The sequence below is a fragment of the Bos mutus genome, chromosome 27 (genome assembly GCF_027580195.1).
Source record: "Bos mutus isolate GX-2022 chromosome 27, NWIPB_WYAK_1.1, whole genome shotgun sequence".
Taxonomy (NCBI): domain Eukaryota; kingdom Metazoa; phylum Chordata; class Mammalia; order Artiodactyla; family Bovidae; genus Bos; species Bos mutus.
The window spans coordinates 10,797,352-10,821,689 of record NC_091643.1 but is presented as its reverse complement, the minus strand read 5'-3'; the positions used below and the strand labels follow the sequence as shown (position 1 = coordinate 10,821,689).

At 37.4% G+C, this 24,338-nt stretch overlaps 1 protein-coding gene across 1 annotated transcript in view; it reads right to left on the bottom strand.

Annotated features, from left to right (window-relative positions):
* The window catches only part of LOC102264963 (A disintegrin and metallopeptidase domain 3), a 119,879-nt gene that overhangs the window by 51,840 nt on the left and 43,701 nt on the right, over window positions 1-24,338 (bottom strand). Inside the window, exons 8-11 of the mRNA XM_070364106.1 lie at window positions 19,654-19,725; window positions 19,035-19,201; window positions 17,864-17,945; window positions 3,863-4,002 (exon numbers count right to left, since the gene is read on the bottom strand). Coding sequence (XP_070220207.1) covers window positions 3,863-4,002; window positions 17,864-17,945; window positions 19,035-19,201; window positions 19,654-19,725 — 461 coding nt within the window. The remainder of the gene's footprint in view (window positions 1-3,862; window positions 4,003-17,863; window positions 17,946-19,034; window positions 19,202-19,653; window positions 19,726-24,338) is intronic.

Genomic DNA, 24,338 nt, shown 5'->3' with positions numbered 1-24,338 from the left:
CCTTCTTTTCTGGCTATTTTGTTGTTCCTCTGATGCTTTCCTCTGCTCTTGATCTCTTCTTGCATTCCTTCTTTTTTTTTTTTTTGTGCTTCCACTTTTTTTGTTTGTTTGTTTCTTTGGTTATGGGTTTGGTTTGATTTTTGTTTTGTTTTTGTTTTATGGTTACCATGAGGCTTGCACATACAATATATATCTCTCACAGTCTAAGTAGATAACAAAGTTTCAAATGCACTCTATATTTTGACTTAGAATATATTTATTTTCCTCAACAGGTTTTATGCTTTGTATAACATTTTATAACTTGTTATGTTACATATAGCTTATCACAATATTATAGTTGTAATTTTCATGACACTTGACTTTTATGCAAACCATGTTACCTTTAATTACCTGCTTTGAAAGTGAAAGTGAAAGTGAAAGCCACTCAGTCATGTCTGTCTCTTTGCAACCCCATGGACTATATATAGTCCATGCAATTCTCCAGGTCAGAATACTGGAGTGGGTACCCATTCTATTCTCCAGGGGATCTTCCCAACCCAGGGATCAAACCAGGTCTCTCACATTGTAGGCAGATTCTTTACCAGTTTAGACACAAGGGAAGCCCAATTGCCTACTTTACTTTTTCAATTATTCTGAATTTCAGTATGTATTTACTTTTACCATTGAGACTTATACTTCTTATGTTTTCCTTTTACTAATTAGTACCTTTTCTAAACATTAAAGAACTCCATTTACTATTTCTACTAAGGTCGGACTAATGGTGTTAAACTCCTTTAGATTTTGCATGTCTGTAAAACTCTTATCTCTTCTCTTCAATTCTGAATGACACCTTTGCTTGGTAAAAGTAGTCTTTTTCTTTCAGCATTGTGCATTTACCTTACTACTACCTACTGGCCTGCAATGTGACTGCTGTCAAAGCTCCTCATGTTCTTATAAGAGGTTCCCCTGTATGTAACAAGCTGTTGCTTCTAAGACGGTTCCTGTCTTTAATGTTTGATGTTTTAATTATGTTTCTTGGTGTGGGTCTCATTGAATTCACCTTATTTACAATTCTGGGCTCTTTAAATCTGGATATCTGTCTCCTTTCCCAAGTTAGGGAACACTTCAGCCATTATTTCTTCAAAAAAGTTTTCTGTCCCTTTCTCACTCTTCTGGAACCTATATAATGTGATTATTGGTCCACATGATGTTGTCTTATAATTCACTTACCTTAATGTTTGTGTAGTAACTTTTCCTTTTGCTGAGTTTGTTAATCCTTTCTATGCTCTTTTTAGTTTATCACTACAATATTCTATTGTATATTTCAGTTCAGTTTTGTATTCTTCAGTCCTCTGACTTCCATGCAGTATTTCTTTATATTTCCTGTGGTTTTATGTTCTCACATTGTTCATCCAGTCTTCTCCTTTTCTTGGTGAGCATCTTTCAGTATATTATTCTGAATTCTTTACTGGGCAATTCATTTATATCCATTTGATTATGGTCATTTTATGATATATTATCTTATTCTTTTGCTTGTAATCTATTCTGTTGTTTCTGCATATAACTTAATTGTCTCTTGTTTATCTAACTCTAGACAAAACAGTCATCTCTCCCAGTCTTGAAGGAGTGGCGATAAACAAGATGAATCTAGTCATTCAAGCCGATCCTAGATTTTGCTTTTCTTTGAAAATTTTCATATTGTCCAAGCATCAGCCAATTTCATTCTCAGTGTCTTTGAGTTGTTAAGGGTATGATCAGACCTGTCAATGTCCTAAAATGAAGGACCTGACTTAGCACCTAAGATTGGGGTGATTGGAAACCTGACCTTCAGTTAGCAGCCTTTAAAGTATGCAAATTATACATGCTTCTGAGTGTAAGCATAAGTTCCACAGGTCAACAGAGGAAGGCAATATAGAGAGGAATGATGGGTGGCATTCTCAAAATTTGGGGTGCTTTCTTCAGGAACTGGAGAAAGCAAATGGGAGGGTGACATTAGTCCCACTGGGCTCTGCTTGTTGAGAGAATCACCAAAGGCTATAAGATGTGTGCCAAAGAGGAAGCTTCCCTTTCAGACAAAATCTCCTGGACATGTTAAACAATAGGCCACTTTCACAGAAAGTCTGCGGTGTGTTTCAATCTCCTCTCTGGGTAGTGCCCTGGGGAGACAGCTGGCTAAGAACTTACTTCTTCAATTGTGATTATTAGAGTCCCATGGGACCCAGCAAGCAAGTCCCTCTGACCAGAGCTTTCTCATCTCCCTTTCTCTCAAACTTACAAAACTGCTGTATACTATGAGAATCATCATTTACCAAATACCATTGGCAGAGCTGCTCCAATCTTTGCTCAAAATCTGCTCCAGTCTTTGCTCAAAACCTATCACCCTGCACATTTAGCAAGAGTTACCATAAATCTCTAAAGTAAAGGGTCCAGAAATAAGAAAGGAAGCAACAAACAAATGAAACACACACACACACACACAATAATAAAATAAAGAAAGAAATAGCTGGGTCCAAGATGGTGAGCAATCAGAACTCCAAGAGATCGTGAGTCTCATTATATGTTTATTTTACTACATTAGAGTATTAAATGACACACCTACCAGTGCCCATAAATGGACATTATTGTTCAAAAAGGATTGATAAATGTAGGCACCCCACTCCTTTGAAAAAGCCCTGCCCCTTCCCTGGAGGACTAATGCATATGCTTCTGCATCACTAGCCTTACTCTTCCTTCCTTCGTCTTTACCTTTTAAAAGTAAATCCCTATCACCACGTGGGTGAGAAGTTCATCTGTAAACTTCTTCATTCTTTGTCCATTGAAGAAATTTTATCTGTTGAGGTATCTCAGCTTCCGTTTCATTACTCTGCTTCTTGAATAAAACAAACCAAGAACCATCCCCTGTCCAGGCAGAGAAGCTAGGGTCCATAGGACTTAATTCAGTAACAGTATTACCCTATTGTTATTCTGTGTGAAATTTTTAACATTCATGTTACAAAACATATTTTATTATCCATGCTGCATAAATCAATTAAAATGTGTTTTGTTACATTTATCATAAAATCCCAATTTCTGCATCACGATTGCTTGCTTAGCTTCTTTCCTACATTTTCTAGTCCTTCCTGGACCTCTTTCTCTGAATCATGATTCTTTAACCTGATTGTATTTTACCATCTTTAAAAAAATTCTATGCTTTTAATATTCTTCCATATAATTTCAGTCATTTCTTTTGGTTTGTTTTATCCTTTCCAGTCTTTTGAGCTTTTAACATTTCTTCATATCCACGTATCACTTCACTGTCTTTCCCTGAAAAGTTTTCAACGAGTTCTGCATGTGACCAGACTTATTTTTTCTGTTTCAGGTCCCAACATGAGTTTTGTCTCATAGAAAGCTTCCTAGACCCCCCTTTTTTATCATAAAGTTTCTCTTCTCCATGTATTCCCTATTTATTTTTCTCTAGGCACTTAATATAAGTCATTTAAATTTTGCTTATTCTCATGTTGACTTTAAAATTCTGTCCCTGATAGACTAATACAAAATATATAACACTTTTCTATCTTATTAATCATTCATATGACAGACTAACACAATTCTTGTAACTGTACATGCTTAAATTTTTTTTATAGGATGAATAAATCTCACATCAAGATTCCAGTGCTTCACAAGAACTCATCATCAATGACTTGATACTACAGCACTGAGCATAGAAATATGAAGCACATTTCCTACAATATCAAATACTCATTCCTTTAATAAACATTAAAATAATTCATAGGTATTTAGTAAAAATGCTTTTATCTATGTTATATCAAAGATATAGTACATCAAGAAATGCTATAAATATCTCCCAAAAGAAGACAAAGTTTTCATAAAAATCACATCTTACATTGCTTCAGGATTCATTATGCATGCAATTCCTGGACAGGAACATTCATAGATGTTATTATTATACTTTAATCCCAGCATAATTCCAAGTAACTGCGTGAAAATAACTGAAAATGCCTCTAAAGTTATCATCTTCGAATACTAAAGGGAATAAAAAACAAAATGGTTGCTCAAGTTATTTTTTTCAATCCCTGGTTTTTTCATGTAATTGTGGCTATATTAGCTAAATGCAAATACAAATTTAATAAACTTTTATATAAAGCACATTATTTTCTCAAGAACATTGGCAAAGTTAGATTTTGTTATTCTTTTAGGATAATAGTACTCTCAATACAAATGGCACTCATATATAAACAATACTATTAATAATATATGCTTTCATTACATGCTACTGATTTAATTCTAATAAACTGAAAAAGTATTCTGAGAAGATTAATCATTGTTTCAGTAACTATAATACTTTTAATTTGAATACTTTGAAAAAATGCACAGATTCTTAAGAGTTTAACTGACAGTCAGTTTTAATGTCAGAAATAGTTTTAGGATAAAATCAGTTTTTTCCTAAAGGCAAAATACTAGCATTAAAACAATAAAACTTGAGTAGTGATGAAAGCAACACACAAAGCCCTGGTTGGTAATCAATGATGTTTTTAACTATCTCCATAGTTTTGCCTTTTCCAGATTGTAGTAGATTTGGAATGATACAGTGTGTAGACTTTTCAAACTGGCTTCTTTTACTAACCACTATGCATTTAAAAGTCCTCCATGTCTTTATATTGCTTGATGACTAATTTTCTGAATACTGAATAAAATTTCTCTTTATGTCTTGTTTCTTTATCCACTCATGTATCAAAGGACATGTTGTGTGCTTTTAATTTCTGGCAATTATAAATAGAGTTGCTATATGCAATCAGGTCCAACTTTCTGTGGATACAAGTTTTCAGTGAAATTTTCTAAATGGTATAGGGGATAACTATTAGATCATGAAGTCAGGCAATGTTGAATTTTATGAGATTACCAAACTGTCTAAAGTCTAATTCATCAACATGAATGACGGTTCCTCTGCTCCAAGTCCTCATAATACTTGGTATCATCAGTTTTGCACATGGGCACAAAACTGAATAAGAGCGGCAAGTTAAATTCTTGCCTTGTTCCAAATCTTAGTGGGAAGCACTTCATCTCTAAACATTAAATTTGATGTAAGCTCTATTTTTTTCTAAATGATTCTTTGTGCAGTTCTAGTTTGCTTCTCTCACTATTTTGGTGAGCTTAATCATAAACTGTCTTAAAATTGTCAAATGCATTTTCTGCATCTATTGATATAATCAAATAATTTTCCATTTTACTGTAATGATAGGATCAACTAACTTAATTGGCTTTACATAATTACTTATCCTTAAGTATCTGAAGTATCTTAAGACCATTATATCTACTACTGTGGGCAGGAATCCCTTAGAAGAAATGGAGTAGCCATCATAGTCAACAAAAGAGTCCGAAATGCAGCACTTGGATGCAATCTCAAAAACGACAGAATGATCTCTGTTCGTTTCCAAGGCAAACAAGTCAATATCACAGTAATCCAAGTCTAAGCCCCAACCAGTAACACTGAAGAAGCTGAAGTTGAATGGTTCTATGAGGACCTACAAGACCTTTTAGAACTAACACCCAAAAAAGATGTCCTTTTCATTATAGGGGACTGGAATGCAAAAGTAGGAAGTCAAGAAACACCTGGAGTAACAGGCAAATTTGGCCTTGGAATATGGAATGAAGCAGGGCAAAGACTAATAGAGTTTTGCCAAGAAAATGCACTGGTCATAGCAAACACCCTCTTCCAATAGCACAAGAGAAGACTCTAGACATGGACATTACCAGATGCCTAACACCGAAATCAGATTGATTATATTCTTTGCAGCCAAAGATGGAGAAGCTCTATACAGTCAACAAAAACAAGACCAGGAGCTGACTGTGGCTCAGATCATGAACTCCTTATTACTAAATTCAGACTTAAATTGAAGAAAGTAGGGAAAACCACTAGACCATTCAGGTATGACCTAAATCAAATCCCTGTGATTATACAGTGGAAGTGAGAAATAGATTTAAGGGACTAGATCTGATAGATAGAGTGCCTGATGAACTATGGATGGAGGTTCGTGACATTGTACAGGAGACAGGGATCAAGACCATTCCCATGGAAAAGAAATGCAAAAAAGCAAAATGGCTGTCTGAGGAGGCCTTACAAATAACTGTGAGAAGAAGAGAAGCGAAAAGCAAAGGAGAAAAGGAAAGATATAAGCATCTGAGAGCAGAGTTCCAAAGAATAGCAAGAAGAGTTAAGAAAGCCTTCCTCAGTGATCAATGCAAAGAAATAGAGGAAAACAACAGAATGGGAAAAACTAGAGATCTCTTCAAGAAAATTAGAGATACAAAAGGAACATTTCATGCAAAGATGTGCTTGATAAAGGACAGAAATGGTATGGACCTAACAGAAGCAGAAGATATTAAGAGAAGGTGGCAAGAATACACAGGAGAACTGTACAAAAAAGATCTTCACAACCCAGATAATCACGATGGTGTGATCACTGACCTAGAGCCAGACATCCTGGAATGTGAAGTCAAGTGGGCCTTAGCAAGCATCACTACGAACAAAGCCAGTGGAGGTGATGGAATTCTAGTTGAGCTATTTCAAACCCTGAAAGATGATGCTGTCAAAGTGCTGCACTCAATATGCCAGCAAATTTGGAAAACTCAGCAGTGGCCACAGGACTGGAAAAGGTCAGTTTTCATTCCAATCCCAAAGAAAGGCAATGCCAAAGAATGCTCAAACTACCGCACAGTTGCACTCATCTCATACGTTACTAAGTAATGCTCAAAATTCTGCAAGCCAGGCTTCAGCAATATGTGAACTGTGAACTTCCAGATGTTCAAGTTGGTTTTTGAAAAGGCAGAGGAACGAGAGATCAAATTGCCAACATCCACTGGATCATGGAAAAAGCAAGAGAGTTCCAAAAAAATATCTCTTTCTGCTTTATTGACTATGCCAAAGCCTTTGACTGTGTGGATCACAAGAAACTGTGGAAAATTCTGAAAGAGATGGGAATACCAGACCACCTGATCTGCCTCTTGAGAAACCTATTTGCAGGTCAGGAAGGAACAGTTAGAACTGGACATGGAACAACAGACTGGTTCCAAATAGGAAAAGGAATACGTCAAGGCTGTATACTGTCACCCTGCTTATTTAACTTATATGCAGAGTACATCATGAGAAACACTGGGCTAGAAGAAGCACAAGTTGGAATCAAGATTGCCAGGAGAAATATCAATAATCTCACATATGCAGATGACATCACCCTTATGGCAGAAAGTGAAGAGGAACTAAAAAGCCTCTTGATGAAATTGAAAGAGGAGAGTGAAAACGTTGGCTCAAAGCTCAATATTCAGAAAACGAAAATCATGGCATCTGGTCCCAGCACTTCATTGGAAATGGATGGGGAAACAGTGGAAACAGTGTCAGACTTTATTTTTTTGGGCTGCAAAATCACTGCAGATGGTGACTGCAGCCATGAAATTAAAAGACACTTACTCCTTGGAAGGAAAGTTATGTCCAACCTAGATAGCATATTGAAAAGCAGAGACATTACTTTGCTAACAAAGGTCCGTCTAGTCAAGGCTATGGTTTTTCTGTGGTCATGTATGGATGTGAGAGTTGGACTGTGAAGGATGCTGAGTGCCGAAGAATTGATGCTTTTGAACTGTGGTGTTGGAGAAGACTCTTGAGAGTCTGCAAGGAGATCCAACCAGTCCATTCTGAAGGAGATCAGCCCTGGGATTTCTTTGGAAGGAATCATGCTAAAGCTGAAACTCCATTACTTTGGCCACCTCATGAGAAGAGCTGACTCATTGGAAAAGACTCTGATGCTGGGAGGGATTGGGGGCAGGAGGAGAAGGGGACGGCAGAGGATGAGATGGCTGAATGGCATCACTGACTTGATAGACGTGAGTTTGAGTGAACTCCAGGAAATGGTGAAGGACAGGGAGGCCTGGCATGCTGCAATTCATGGGGTTGCAAAGAGTCAGACACAACTGAGTGACCGAACTGATTTGAACTGAAATATCTGAAAATTTCAGAAATAAATATCTATAGAGTAATAAAATATTAAAAAATTAATCATGGTTATGTATCAATACAAACAATAAACTTAAAAATTTACTGAGGGTTATTAAAAAGAGTTGACTCATTGGAAAAAACTCTGATGCTGGGAGGGATTGGGGGCAGGAGGAGAAGGGGACGACAGAGGATGAGATGGCTGGATGGCATCACTGTCTCGATGGATGTGAGTCTCAGTGAACTCTGGAAGTTGGTGATGGACAGGGAGGCCTGGCGTGCTGTGATTCATGGGGTCGCAAAGAGTCGGACACGACTGAGCAACTGATCTGATCTGATTAAAAAGAGACTTTATTAGGCAAAAGAAACAATCAGAAATGAAGACAAGTCATTTGAAACAATTTTTTTTCACAGAAGCAAAAAACAAAAACATAATGTAGAAAGGAAGACTGTGACAAAAATAACCAACATACGCACTATGGGTGTCTCAGAAAGAGAAAGGGAAAGAAAACATATTCAAGAAACTCAGTGTCACAAATGTTAGGAATCTGAGCACATGCAGATTTAAGAAGCTTGAGGAATTCAAACTAGGAAAATCCAAGTGGACCCTACAAAGAAAATCACAACTAGCTGTTGAACAAACATCAATAGGAGGATGATGGAAACCAGAAAAATGGATACTCCATGTCCAGAGACAAAGGAGTTTTCTTTTTTGTTTGTTTGTTTTGACTTTTCAAACAAGATGGTAGGAAGAGCGCAATCAGGACAAAATGAAATCCCATATCCAGTTGATGCTGGGTGACCCACAAACTGGACAGCAACAATACCAAAGAAGTTCTCCCATTGCTGTGAAGGTTCTGAGTCCCATGTCAAGCTTCACAATCCAGGGATCTATCCAAGGGACTAGGAATCCCCAAGAAATCTGACTTTGAAGGAGAGCAGGATTTGACTGCAGGTCTTGCACAGGACTGGGGCAAACAGAGACTCTATTCTTGCAGGACACAAACAAAATGTTGTGTGCAACAGGACTCAGGGGAGAGGAGCAATGACCACACAGGAGACTGAATCAGACCTACCAGCTAGGTTTGGAAGGTTTTCTGCTGAGATATGGGTTGGCAGTGGCTCATTTCCAGGATAGGGACATTTGAAGCAGCAGTTCTGGGAGGTTCCCCTTGGCAAGAGCCTTCTTGGAGGTCACCATTTGCCCTACCACAGAGCCTATAGGTTCCTGGCCTCATCACCTCAGGCCAAACAACTAGCAAAGAGGGAGCACAGGCTCATCCATCAGAAGACAACAGGATCAAAGTGTAATTGAGCACAGCCCTACCCATCAGAGCAAGACTCAGTTTTTCGCACTACCAGTTCCTCCCATCAGTTCCTTCCTCAACAACCAGAGGGCAGACAGAGAAGAAAGTAGAATTGTAATCCCACAGCTTCCAAAAGAAAAATCACAATCACAGAAAGTTAATCAAAATGGAAATGTTGAGGATTACATCTCCAGATGAAGGAAAAGATGAAATCCCAGAAAAACAACTAAATGAAGTAGAGATAGGTAACCATCCAGAAAAAGAATCCAGGACAACTATATTGAAGATGACTCAAGATCTCAGAAAAAAGAATGAAGAATATGCAAATGTTTACCAAAGCCCTACCTAGAAGAACTAAAGAATAAACAGAGAGGAACAATACAGTAGAAGCAATCCACAGCAGAATTAACTGAGACAGAAGGACGGATCAGGGCCCTGGAAGACAAAATGGTGGAAATCACTGACGCAAAACAGAAAATAGAAAAAAATAATGAAAAGAAATGCAGACAGCCTAAAGAGCCCTTTGGGGCAACATTAAATGTACAAGGATCACAGAAGGAGAAAAGAAAAAGTTACCTAAGAAAACATTTGAAGAGATGGTAGCTGAAAATTTTCCTAACATAGGAAAGGAAACAGTCAACCAAGTCAAAGAGGTAAAGAGAGTCCCAGGCAGGATAAACCCAAAGAGGAATACACGGAGACACATAATAATCAAACTAACAAATATAATATATTAAAAGTAACCATGGAAAATGACAAATAACATACAAGCAAACTCCCTTAAGGTTATCAGCTGATTTCTCAACAGAAACTCTACAAGCCAGAAGTCAATGGCAAAGTATATTTACAGTGATGAAGAGGAAGAAACTACAACCAAGAATCCTCTACCTAGCAAGACTCTAGGTTCAGATTTGATGGAGAAATCAAAAGGTTTACAGCCAAGGAAAACATAAGAGAATTCAGCACCACAAAACCAGCTTTACAGTAAATGCTAAAGGAACTTCTCTAGGCAGGAAACACAAGGGAAGGAAAAGATCTATAAAAGATAAACCCAAATGGTAATAGGATAATACATGTTGATAATTACCTTAAATGTAAATGGATTAAATGCACCAACCAAAAGACAAAGACTGCCTGAGTGGATACAAAAACAAGACTGGTATATATGCTATCTACAAGAGACCCTTGTCAGAGCTAGGGAAACTTACAGACTGAAAGTAAGGGGATGGTATTCCACACAAATAGAAATTAAAAAAAGCTGGGGAAGGAATGATATGTTCAGAAAAAGTAGACTTTAAAACAAAAACTGTTATAAGAGACAAAGAAGGACCCTACACAATAATCAAGGGTTCAATTCCAGAAAAAGATATAACAATTATAAATGTATACAGAACCAACTTAGGAGCACCTGAATATGTAAGGCAAATACACACAACCATAACGGAAGAAATTGACAGTAACACAATAATAGTGGGGGCTTTAACACCCCTCTTTCCTCAATGGACTGATAATGCCTATAGAAAACTAATAAGGAAACAAAGGCCTTCAATTCCAATGCACTTTAGATCACTAGGACTTAACTGATATTTCTAGAACATTCCATCCAAAAGAGAGAGACTACACATTCCTCTCAAGTGCACAGGGAACATCCTCCAGGAATGACCACATGCTGGGCCACAAGGGGAGCCTTGGTAAATATAAAAAACCTGAAATCACATCAAGCATCTTTTCTGATCACAATGCTATGAGATTTGAAATAAGCTACAGTAAAAATCTATTTTAAAAAAACCAGAAACACGTGACAGCTAAACATGCTACTAAACAACCAATGGATCACTAAAAAAATCAAAGACAAAATAAAAATTTACCTAGAGACAAATGAAAATGAAAGCACAATGGTCCAAAACCTTTGGGATGCAGTTAAAAGCAGTTCTGAGAGGGAAGTTTATAGAAATTCTACCTCAAAAAATAAGAAAAATCTCAAATAAACAATGTAAGCTTACACCTAAAACAAATAGAAAAAGAAGAAATGAAACCTAAATTTAGTAGAAGGAAGAGAATCATGAAGATAACAGCAGAAATAAATGAGATATAGACAAAGAAAACCACTGTGAATATCAATGAAACTAAAAGCTGCTGATTTGAAAAGATAAAACTAAGTTGAGAAATCTTAAACCAGACACATCAGGAAAAAAAAGTGAGAGGACTCAAAACAATAAAGTTAGAAATGAAAAAAGGGAAGATACAACTGACTTCACAGGAATACAAAGGATCATAAATGGAAAACCTGGGTGAAATGACAAATTCTTAGATACAGTTTCCCAAGACTGAACCAGGAAGAAACAGAAAATATGAACAGATGCATCACAAGCACTGAAATTGAAACTATGATTAAAAACTTCCAACAGGTGGGAGGGGGGTTTAGGGTGGGGAACACGTGTACACCCGTGGCGGATGCATGTTGATGTATGGCAAAACCAATACAATATTGTAAAGTAATAAAATAAAATAAAATAAAATAAAATTTCCCAGTTAAAAAAAAAAAACTTCCAACAAACAAAAGTCAATGACCCAATGGCTTCACAGGTAAATTCTATCAAACATTTAGAGAAGTTAACACTTATCCTCTGAAACAGTTCCAAAAATTGTAGAGGAAGGAAAACTTCCAAATTCATTCTATGAGGCCACTATCACTCTGATACCAGACAAAGATATCACAAAAAAACAAAATTACAGGCCAATATCACTGATGAATACAGATGCAAAAATCCTCAACAAAATACTATCAATTCAAATCCAACAATACATTAGAAAGATCATTCATTCAAGGGACGGAAGGATTTTTCAGTATATGCAAATTAATCAATGTGATACATCACATCAACAAATTGAAGACTAAAGACCAGATGATAATCTCAATAAATGCAGAAAACCTTTTGACAAAATTTAGCAATATTTATGATAACAGCTCTCCAGAACCTGGGCAGAGTGGAAACATACCTCAACATAATAATGACCATATATGGCAAACCTACAGCTAACATCATACTTAATTGTGAAAAGCTGAAAGCATTTCCTCTATGATCAGGAAAAAGACAAGGATGTCCACTCTCACCACATATATTCAACATAGCTTTGGAAGTCCTCAGTTCAGTTCAGTTCAGTTCAGTCGCTCAGTCGTGTCCAACTCTTTGCGACCCCATGAATTGCAGCATGCCAGGCCTCCCTGTCCATCACCAACTCCCGGAGTTCACTGAAACTCAAGTCCATCGAGTCGGTGATGCCATCCAGCCATCTCATCCTCTGTCGTCCCCTTCTCCTCCTGCCCCCAATCCCTCCCAGCATCAGAGTCTTTTCCAATGAGTCAACTCTTTGCATGAGGTGGCAATGTACTGGAGTTTCAGCTTTAGCATCATTCCTTCCAAAGAACACCCAGGGCTGATCTCCTTTTGGATGGACTGGTTGGATCTCCTTGCAGGCCAAGGGACTCTCAAGAGTCTTCTCCAACACCACAGTTCAAAAGCATCAATTCTTCGGCGCTCAGCTTTCTTCACTGAGTCCAACTCTTGCATCCATACATGACCACTGGAAAACCATAACCTTGACTAGACAGACCTTTGTTGGCAAAGTAATGTCTCTGCTTTTCAATATGCTATCTAGGTTGGTCATAACTTTTCTTCCAAGGAGTAATCGTCTTTTAATTTTATGGCTGCAATCACCATCTGCAGTGATTTTGGAGCCCCCCAAAATAAAGTCTGACACTATTTCCATCATTTCCCCATCTATTTCCCATGAAGTGATGGGACCAGATGCCATGATAGTCCTAGCTACAGCTATAAGAAAAGAAAATAAGGTAAAGGGAAACCAAACTGGAAAAGAAGAAGTTAAACTGTCACTGCTTGCAGATGACATGATATTTATTGTACATGTAGGATCCTAAGGATAGTTTCAGAAAACTACTAGAATTCATCAATGAATTTGGTAAAGTTGCAGGCTACAAAATCAATATGGACAAATTTGTTGCATTTCTACACACTAGCAATGAAAATGAGAAAGAGAAATTTAAGAAACGATTTCATGGATTATCACATCAAAAAGAATGAAATACATAGGAATAAGACCACCAAGGGCTTCGCTGGTAGCTCAGATGGTAGAGAATCTGCCTGCAGTGGAGGAGACCTGGGATTGATCCCTGGGTGAGGAAGATCCCCTGGAGAAGGGAATGGCTACCCACTGCAGTATTCTTGCTGTGGAATTCATTCCACAGCAGGGCAAGAAGCAAGGGTCAGAATTGAACATGGAACAACAGACTGATTCAAAATGAATATATCAAGGCTGTATATAGTCACCCTGTTACTTTAATTTCTGTGGAGAATTCATCATGCAAAATGTCAGGCTGAATGAATCACAAGCTGGAATCAAGATTGTCAGGAGAAAAATCAACAACTTCAGATATGCAGATGATACCACTCTAATGGCAGAAAACAAAGAGGAACTAAAGAACTTCTTGATGAAGATGAAAGAGGAGAGTGAAAAAAACTGTCTTAAAACTCAACATTCAAAAAACTAAGATCTTGGCATCTTGTCCCATCACTTAATGGCAAATAGATGGGGAAAAGTATAAACAGTGACATATTTTATTTTTTGGGGGATCCAAAATCACTCCGGATGGTGACTGCAGTCACAAAATTATAAGATGCTTGCTCCTTGGAAGAAAAGCTATGACAAACCCAGAAAGCATGTTAAAAATCAGAGACATCACTTTACCTACAAAGGTCTGTATAGTCAAAGCTATGGTTTTTCCAGTAGTCATGTATGGATGTAAGAGTTGGACTATAAAGAAGGCTGAATGCTGAAGAACTGATGCCTTCAAATTTGCTTCTGGAGAAGACTCTAGAGAGTCCCTTGGCTAAGAATAATATGTCAAATGGGCTTCTCATGTAAAGAAAATGTCTGCTGATGCAGGGAACACAAGTGATGTAGGTTCGACCCCTCAGTTGGAAAGATCCCCTGGAGAAGGAAATGGCAACCCACTCCAGTATTCTCGCCTGGCAAATTCCATAGGCAGAGGAGCCTGGCAGGCTACTGTCCATATGGTTGCAAAGAGCTGGACACAATTCAGCACACACAATATGTCAGACAGAGAAACATAAATACCATATAATTTTTCTTATATGTGGAATCTAAAAACAAATGAAAAAGCATAAAACAGAAACAGAGTTATAAATATAGAGAAGAAACAGGTGGCTTCCAGAATGGAGGCATCTGGGGGAAGTAAAGAAATAGGTAAAAAAGATTAAAAGATACAACTTCCAATTGCAAAATAAATGAGTCATGGGTATGAAATGCAAGGTGTGGGGAATCTAATTAATACCTATGTAGTATATTTGCAATCAAGAAAACTGGACATATCAAGGGAACATTTCATGCAGAGATGGGCACAATGAAGGACAGAAATGGTATGGACCGAACAGAAGCAGAAAATATTAAGAAGAGGTGGCAAGAATACATGAAGAACTATACAAAAAAGATCATCATGACCCAGATAACCACGATGGTATGATCACTCACCTAGAGCCAGACATCCTGGAATGTGAAGTCAAGGGGGCCTTAGGAAGCATCACTGTGGACAATGCTAGTGGAGGTGATGGATTCCAGTTGAGTTATTCCAAATCCTAAAAGATGATGCTGTGAAAGTGCCACACTCAATATGCCAGCAAACTTGGAAAGCTCAGCAGTGGCCACAGAACTGAAAAAGGTCAGTTTTCATTCCAATACCAAAGAAGGGCAATGCCAAAGAATGTTCAAACTACCATACAATTGAACTCATCTCACAGCTTAGCAAGGTAATGCTCAAAATTCTCCAAGTCAGGCTTCAACAGTACATGAACTGTGAACTTCCAAAAGTTCAACCTTGATTTAGAAAGGCAGAGGAACCAGAGATCAAATTACAAAGATCAATTAGATCATAGAAAAAGCAATATTCTAGAAAAACCTCTACTTATGCTTCATTGTCTACGCTAAAAGCTTTGACTGAGTGGATCACAACAAACTGTGGAAAATTCTTCAATTGATGTGAACACCAGTCCACCTTACCTGCCTCCAGTTAGGACTGAACACAGAACAACAGACTGGTTCACAACTGGGACAGGAATATGTCAAGGCTGCATATTGTCACTCTGCTTATTAACTTACATGCAGTGTACATCACATGAAATGCCGGGCTGGATGAAGCCCACACTGAAATCAAGATTGCCGGGAGAAAAAACAGTAACCTCAGAGATGCAGATGACATCACACTTACGGCAGAAATCGAAGAGGAACTAAAGAAACTTTTGATAAAAGTCAAAGAGGAGAGTAGAAAAAAACCCGGCTTAAAACTGAACATTCAAAAAATTAAGATCATGGCATCCAGTTCCATCACTTCATGGCAAATAGATGGTGAAACAATGGAAACAGTGAGAAACTTTATTTTCTTGGGCTCTAAAGTCACTGTAGATGGTGACTGCAGCCATGAAATTAAAAGATGCTTGCTCCTTGGAAGAAAAGCTATGACAAACCAAGATAGCATATTAAAAAGGAGAGACATTAATTTGCTGACAAAGGTCTGTATAGTCAAAACTGTGGTTTTCCCAGTAGTCATGTATGGATGTGAGAGTTGGACCATAAAGGAGCCTGAATGCCAAAGAACTGATGCTTGAGCTGTGGTGTTGGAGAAGACGGTTGAAAGTCGCTTGGACAGCAAGGACGTCACACCAGTTAATCCTAAAGGAAATCAATTCTGAATGGTCATTGGAAGGTCTGATGGTGAAGTTGAAGCTCCGATACTTTGGCCACCTGATGCGAAGAGCCAACTCATTAGAAAAGACTCTGATGCTGGGAAAGATAGAAGGCAGGAGGAGAAGGGGACAAGAGAAGATGAGATGGTTGGATGGCATCACTGATTCCATGGAAATGAGTTTGAGCAAAATCTGGGAGATGGTGAAGGACAGGGAAGCCTGGCATGCTGCAGTTTCATGGGCTCGCAAAGAGTCAGATACGACTGAGTGAGTGAACAATAATCTTTGTATAATGATGTATCATTTCTAGACTTATTGTGATAAGCATTTTGAATAGTATAGAAATATTGAATTAATATTTTGTATAACAGAAACTAACATAGGGGTGAAGTGAAAGTTAGTCACTTAGTCATGTCTGACTCTTTGTGAACCTGTGAACTGTAGCTCACCAGGATCCTCTGTCTGTGGAATTCTCCAGGCAAGAATACTGGAGTGGGTTGCCATTTCCTTCTCCAGGGGATCTTCCCAACCCAGGTCTCCCACATTGCAGGCAGACTGTTTACCAACTGGGCCCCCAGGGAAGTCAACACAGGGATATAGGTCAATTATAATTCAAAACAAACAAGCAAACTAAAAAAAGGGACTAGATTTATGGATACAGGGCGCAGAGCTTGAGAGGAGGGGAACTGGATGAAGGATATCCAAAGATGTTGATACTAAAAAGAAGAACTGCTTTAACTAAACAAGAAAATCATGTAATGCAGGTAAAATATGGGCTAAGGTCTTGAATAAACATTTATTTCTCCAGAGATGATGTACAAAACACCAAAAAGGATATGAAAAGGTGGCTCAATATCACTAGTGATTATAAAGCTACAGTCAAAAACAAAATGTGATATCACCGCATACCCCTTGGAATAATTAGCAACAACAAAGAATAACAACTGTTAATGAGGGTGGGATGAATGAAATATGAAATGTGAAATGCTGGTGGGATTATAAAATGGTGCAACCACTCTGGACCTCAGCATTATGAGTCTTCATAATATTAAACATAGAAATACCATATGATCCAGCAAACCCACTTCTAGGTATATCTCCAAAATAACTGAAGCTACTATCTCAAAGAGATATCTGCATTCCCATCTCTCATGTTAATTGTAGCATTATTCACAACCACCAAGATACGGAACCAAACTAAGTGGTGGCTAATATATGAATGCATAAAGAAAATGTCTATATATACAAATGGATAATATGATATGATTTATATATGTATATGAGTAACATGAAATATTATTCAGCCATAAAAAGAATGAAATCCTGCCCTTTTCAAAAACATGGATGAAGCTGGATGTATTATTCAAAGAGAAATAAGCCAGACACAGAAAGACAAATATTGTATGGTCTACCTTATATGTGGGATCTAAAATATATCATACTCACAGAAGCAGAGAGGAGAATCGTGGTTGCCAGGGGGTGGAGGTATGGAAAATGAGGCTGTCTGGCCAACGTGTAAGAAGTTTCATTAAAGCAAGATAAAGATTCTACACATCTACTTCACAACAATGCAGACAGACTTAACACTACTGCACAGTGAACATATAATACTTAAGATGGTCAGTTTTACATAATGTGTATTTTAAGAAAATAAAAAAAATTAAAAATGACAACGTGAGGTTTAAAGTAAAAAATACAGCACTGTATTAAAATATTAATTTAATAAGATGTTAGATATACTATACACATTTTTGTTCTTAAAGAAGATATTAACTTTCAAAACATGATATAATTACTGAAGAGAAGGGACATACCAGAGCAAGTCCTGCAGCAAACTTTGGATCACATGCCATTCCATGATATGTTGCTCCTACATAATTAGGATGGTCCCTGTAACTAAATAATAACGTTTTCCTTGTGGATAAATGCACTTTAAATTATTAATAACTTAATGATCTTTAAGAATTAGATTCCTCAATAAAGCTGCGTTCTTTAAAACATGAATATTGTGTATCATGTCTAATGCTCTCAATCATTTTGTATTTCGGTAGTCTCCCCTGGTGCCTCCAAATTAAGTTCAAAAGTCAACTTTGACATTGTATGATGCACAGCTTAAAATCCAGCAGTGCCTCATCCTTCCAGAAATTAATCTCCATTGCTGTCAACACTGGATGGACAAAGTCCTAAGACATAAAAGTTAGGATAGATTACTGCCATGAATTTGCATGTAGTAAAACCTCAGATGGCATAAAAAGTGTTGGATTGGAGGACGAAAGAGAAAAAGTGTGCAGCACAGTCATCAGGAAAAACAGAGATGGGATGCATTAAGTGTCCACACACACGTTAATCCTTAGTTAAAGCTGCTCCTGAACCTCCACACCTGACCTTAAATTCCACAGAGACACCAGAGATTTATAGATGTATCCATATTACTTAAGGCCTTTTGGAATCATGTTTTTGTTTTTTTTCCATCCAAAATAATCAAATCAGTATATAGAAAGACTCTTGAAAGTTACAGTGCAAGCAGCTAAATAGCTACACCTTAGGTCAGGATAGAAATTCCATAAGATCGCCACATTACCATACTTACGTTTTCTAATGTAAGCAGATTTATATGGATTTATTGCATTCTGTTAACTAATGTATGCTTTATTTAATGTTAAATGCTGGTCTTGGTTATTTACCTCTGTGAAATTCTTTAAAACCATACAGGCCCTATATTTTCCCAAGGCTTTCCATATTTTCAGTTCTTTAAACTCAGAAGTAAGCAGACCACTCAAGTAAGCAGACCACTCAGGCCTACCATGCTTTAGTGTCTTACATTGAATCATCAGATTTATAGTTTGCATTCTGCCAACACAGTACTCACATAGTCATTTTTTGAGCTATCTTTTTTATTCTAAATAATAAATTTTGTGTACAATTTTGATAGTTCACTTACAAATAGTTTGATAAACTTTATACCAATGAAAATAAATTACTTACATTAATAAGTATGCCAAATCATGGGAGCTTTGTAATAAAGATTTTTCTCTCCAGGACACAAATCTTTGTAGTACATCATGTGCATCCCCATCAGTTGAAATCTTATTTAGATCTGACCAGATTTCCAGAGAAGTTAATATAACAGACACTTGAAGCTGAGAATACATCTAAAAATAGGAGATTCATGATATATGGCTATAAGTAATCATAAATATAATACTATACATTTATATGCAATGCCAATATATCTGATTAACTATAATTTTTTCAGATGAAATTCACTGGTGGAATAAGCTAGTTTGAAGGAGTATACATTTTATAAAATTGCACATGTCAGACTTCACTGGTGGGCTGTAGTTAAGAATCTGCTTTTCCCTGTAGGGTCGTGGATTCCATTTCTGGTCCAGGAAGATCCCACATGCCGCAGAGGAACAAAGACCATGCATGGCAACTATTGAGCCAGTGAGGCACGAGGAACAAACCCATGTGCGGCAACTGAGAACCAATGCAGCCAAATAAGTACATGAGTATTTTAAAAAGTGCACATGCTAGTTATTCAAACAATGCTACTGTATTTACATGAATGCTTCTTATTTAAATATGAAACGTAAATACTCACAGTGTTGATTAGACTAAAAACATAGATAATTTTCTCAGATGCAAGTGCCACTTCAGAACCCATATAATGATACTGAAAGGCAAATTTTATTTTTTAGTCATCAGTGAAAATGACTAAACTACCACATTTCAATGGATATAAAAATGGTAAAATAATGCAGCATGCAAACAAAAAGACAAAATTATAATTAAGACTTAACAAGTACTTAATAAGTTCTAGACTTAAACCTAGGGACATTATATAGTAACCAATAATACAAAATAGGGCTTCCCAACTTGCTCAGTACTAAAGAATCTACCTGCCAATGCAGGAGATGTGGGTTTGATCCCTGGGTCAGGAAGATCCCCTGCAGAGGGAAATGGCAACTCACTCCAGCATTCTTGCCTGGAAATCCCATGGACAGAGGAGCCTGGAGGGGCTACAGTCCACGGGGTTTTATTCACATCCTTGGCAACAATTGTTATTTGTGGCTTATTTGATTATAGCCATTCGGATAAGTGTGAAGCGATATCTTTTAGTAGTTCTGATTTGCATTTCAGAGATGTTGAACATCTTTTCTGTGCTTATTAACCATCTGTAGGTCTTCCTTAAAAACTGTCTATTCGGTTCTCTTGCACACTTTTATTTATTTTCTTTGTATATACTTCCTTTTATGTTTTTTTAAATTTATTTATTTTAATTGGAGGCTAATTACTTTACAATATTGCACACTTTTAAATTGGGTTGTTTTTGATATTGAGTTGTATGAACTGTTTATATAGTTTGGATATTAACCCTTTATCAGTCATAATTGACAACTACTCTTTTCCCATTCTACAGGCTGTCTTTTCATTTGTTTATTGTTTCCTTTGCTGTGCAAAAGCTTTTAAGTAGTTACTATTTGCTTATTTTTCCTTTCACTTTCTTTGCCTGAGGAGACAGATAAAATAACACTGTTATGATTAATGACTGAGAGTGTTCTGCCTATATTTTATTCCAGGAGTAATATGGTTTCCTGTCTTACATTAAGTCCTTATTTAATTTTGAATTTATTTTTGTAAATGGTGTGAGAAAATGTTCTACTTTCAGTCCTACATACATAGGTGTCTTGTCTTCCCAGCATCACTTATTTTTAGGACTGCTTTTTTCTTCAATGTATAGTCTTACCTCCTTTGTTGTAGATTGACCATAAGTGCATGCGTTTATATCTGGGCTCTTTATTCAACTCCATAGACCTATGTGTCTGTGTTTATTCTTGTATCATACTATTTTGATTACTGCAGCTTAGTGGTATAGTCTAAAGTCACACAGTGTGATACTTTCTTCTGTTATTTCTCAATATTGATTTGGCTATTTGAGATCTTTTTGTTTCCATACAAATTTTAGAATTACTTGTTCTAGTTTCATGAAAAATGCCATTGGTATTTTGACAGGGGTTACACTTAATCCTTAAATAGCCTTGGGAGTATGGGCACTTCAACAACAGTAATTCCTGAGATCTATGAAAACACTGTGTCTTTCCATCTGTTTAGGTACAAGTCTTTTACTTAAGATTTTTTTCCTAGGTATTATTCTTTCTGATGCAATAGTAAAGGAGATAGTCTTCTTAATTTCTCCTTCTGATAGTTCATTGTTAGTAGACAGAAATGCAACAAATTTCTGTATATTAATTTTGCATCCAGCATCTTTACCAATACATTGATTAGCTTTAGTAGTTTTTGGTGTTGTCTTTAGGATTTTCTGGAGAAGGAAATGGTAACCCACTCCAGTACTCTTGCCTGGAAAATCCCATGGACGGAGGAGCCTGGTAGGCTACAGTCCATAGGGGAGCAAAGAGTTGGGCATGACTGAGTGACTTCATTTCTTTTCACTTTAGGATTTTCTATGTATAGTATCACGTCATCTGAAAACATTGACTATTCTCTTTCTTCCTTCCCAAGTTGGATTCTATTTCCTTTTCTTTACTGATTACTAAGGCAAGGACTTTCAGCACTATGTTGAATAAAATTTGCAAGCAAAGACATGCTTGTATTGTTCCTTATCTTCAAGGAAGTGCTTTCAGCTTTTCACCATTAAGTATGATATTAGGTGTGGGTTTGTCATACATGAGCTATATTATGTTGAGTACCATTTTATTTATGCCTCTTTTCTATAGAGTTTTTTTTTATCATACATGGAAGTTGAATTTTGTAAAAATCTTTTTCTGTATCTACTGAGATGATCATATGGTTATTATGTATCTGTTGGCCATCTGTAGGTGTACCACACTAATTTTTTTTGTGGATACTGAAAAACCGTTGCATCTCTGGGATAAATTTCACTGTGGTGAAATGTGGTGTATGATCCTTTTAATATAGTGTTGAAACTGGTTTGCTAACATTTTGTTGAGAATTTTTGCGTCTATGTTTATCAGTGGTATTGGCTTGCTATTTTCTTTTTTAAAAAAGATTTATTTGTGGCTATGTTGGATCTTCATTGCTATGCATGGAGTTTCTCTGCAGTGTGTAGGCTTCTGATTGTGGTGGCTTCTCTTGTTGCAGAGCACAGGCTCTCGGCCAGCAGGCTTCAGTAGTTCCAAGATGTGGGCTCAGTAGTTGAGGCTTGCTGGCTTAGTTGCTCGAAGACATGGGATGTTCCCAGAGCAGGGACTGAACACATGTTCCCTGCATTGGCAGGTGAATTCTTATCCACTGAAGTACCAGTAACCATTCGATATCACAGTAATCCAAGTCTATGGCCCAACCAGTAATGCTGAAGAAGCTGAAGTTGAAGACCTACAAGACCTTCTACAGCTAACACCCCAAAACGATATCCTTTTCATTATAGGAGATTGGAATGCAAAAGTAGGAAGTCAAGAGATACCTGGAGTAACAGGCAAATTTGGCCTTGGAGTACAAAACAAAGTAGGGCAAAGGCTAACAGAGTTTTGCCAAAGAACGCACAGGTCATAGCAAACACCCTCTTCCAACATAAAAGAAGACTCAACACATGGACATGACCAGATGGTCAACACCAAAATCAGATTGATTATATTCTTTGCAGCCAAACATGGAGAAGCTCTGTACAGTCAGAAAAAAACAAGACTGGGAGCTGACTGTAGCTCAGATCGTGAACTCCTTGTTGCCAAATTCAGACTTAAATTTTAGAAAGTAGGGAAAACCACCAGACCATTCAGGTATGACCTAAATCAAGTCCCTTATGATTATACAGTGGAAGTGACAAATATATTCAAGGGGTTAGATCTGATAGAGAGAGTGCCTGGAAAACTAGGGATGGAGGCTTGTGAAATTGTACAGGAGGCAGTGATTAAGACCATCCCAAGAAAAAGAAATGCAAAAAGGCAAAATGGTTGTCTGAGGAGGCCTTACAAATAGCTATGAAAAGAAAAGAAGCTAAAGACAAAGGAGAAAAGGAAAGATATACCCATTTGAATGCAGAGTTCCAAAGAATAGCAAGGAGAGATAAGAAAACCTTCCTCAGTGATCAATGCAAAGAAAAAAGAGGAAAACAATAGAATGGAAAAGACTAGAGATCTCGTCTTAAAAATTAGAGATACCAAGGGAACATTTCATGCAAAGATGGGCACAATAAAGGACAGCAATGGTATGGACCTAAGAGAAGCAGATATATTAAGAAGAGGTGGCAAGAATACACAGAGGAACTATACAAAATAGATTGTCATGACCCAGATAATCACAACGGTATTGTCACTCACCTAGAGCCAGATATCCTGGAATACAAAATCAAGTGGGCCTTAGGAAGCATCACTACGAACAGAGCTAGTGGAGGTGATATAATTCCACATGAGCTATTTCAAGTCCTAAAAGATGATGCTGTGAAAGTGCTACACTCAATATGCCAGCAAATTTGGAAAACTCAGCAGTGCCACAGGACTGGAAAAGGTCAGTTTTCATTCCAATCCCAAAGAAAGGCAATGCCAAAGAATGTTTAAACTACTGCACAATTGCACTTATCTCACACGCTAGTAAGATAATGCTCAAAATTCTCCAAGCCAGGCTTCAACAGTACATGAACCGTGAACTTCCAGAGGTTCAGGCTGGTTTTAGAGAAGGCAGAGGAACCACAGATCAAACTGCCAACATCCACTGATCATTGAAAAAGCAAGAGAGTTCCAGAAAAACATCTATTTCTGCTTTATTGTCTATGCCAAAGCCTTGGACTGTGTGGATCACAATAAACTGTGGAAAATTCTGAAACAAATGGATTACCAGACCACCTGACCTGGCTCCTGAGAAATCTGTATGCAGCTCAAGGAGCAACAGTTAGAACTGGACATTGAACAATAGACTGGTTCCAAATTGGGAAAGGAGTACGTCAAGGCTGCATATTGTCACCCTGCTTATTTAACTTATATTCAGAGTACATCATGCGAAATGCTAGCCTGGATGAAGCACAAGCTGCAAACAAGATTTCCAGGAGAAATATCAATAACCTCAGATAAGCAGATGAAACTACCCTTATGGCAGAAGGCGAAGAAGAACTAAAGAGCCTCTTGATGAAAGTGAAAGGGGAGAGTAAAAAAGATGGCTTGAAACTCAACATTCAAAAAACTAAGATCATGGCATCCAGTCCCATCACTTCATGGCAAATAGATGGGGAAACAATGGAAACAGTGAAAAGCTTTACTGGCTTGGGCTCCAAAATCACTGCAGATGGTGACTGCAGCTATGAAATTAAGATGCTTG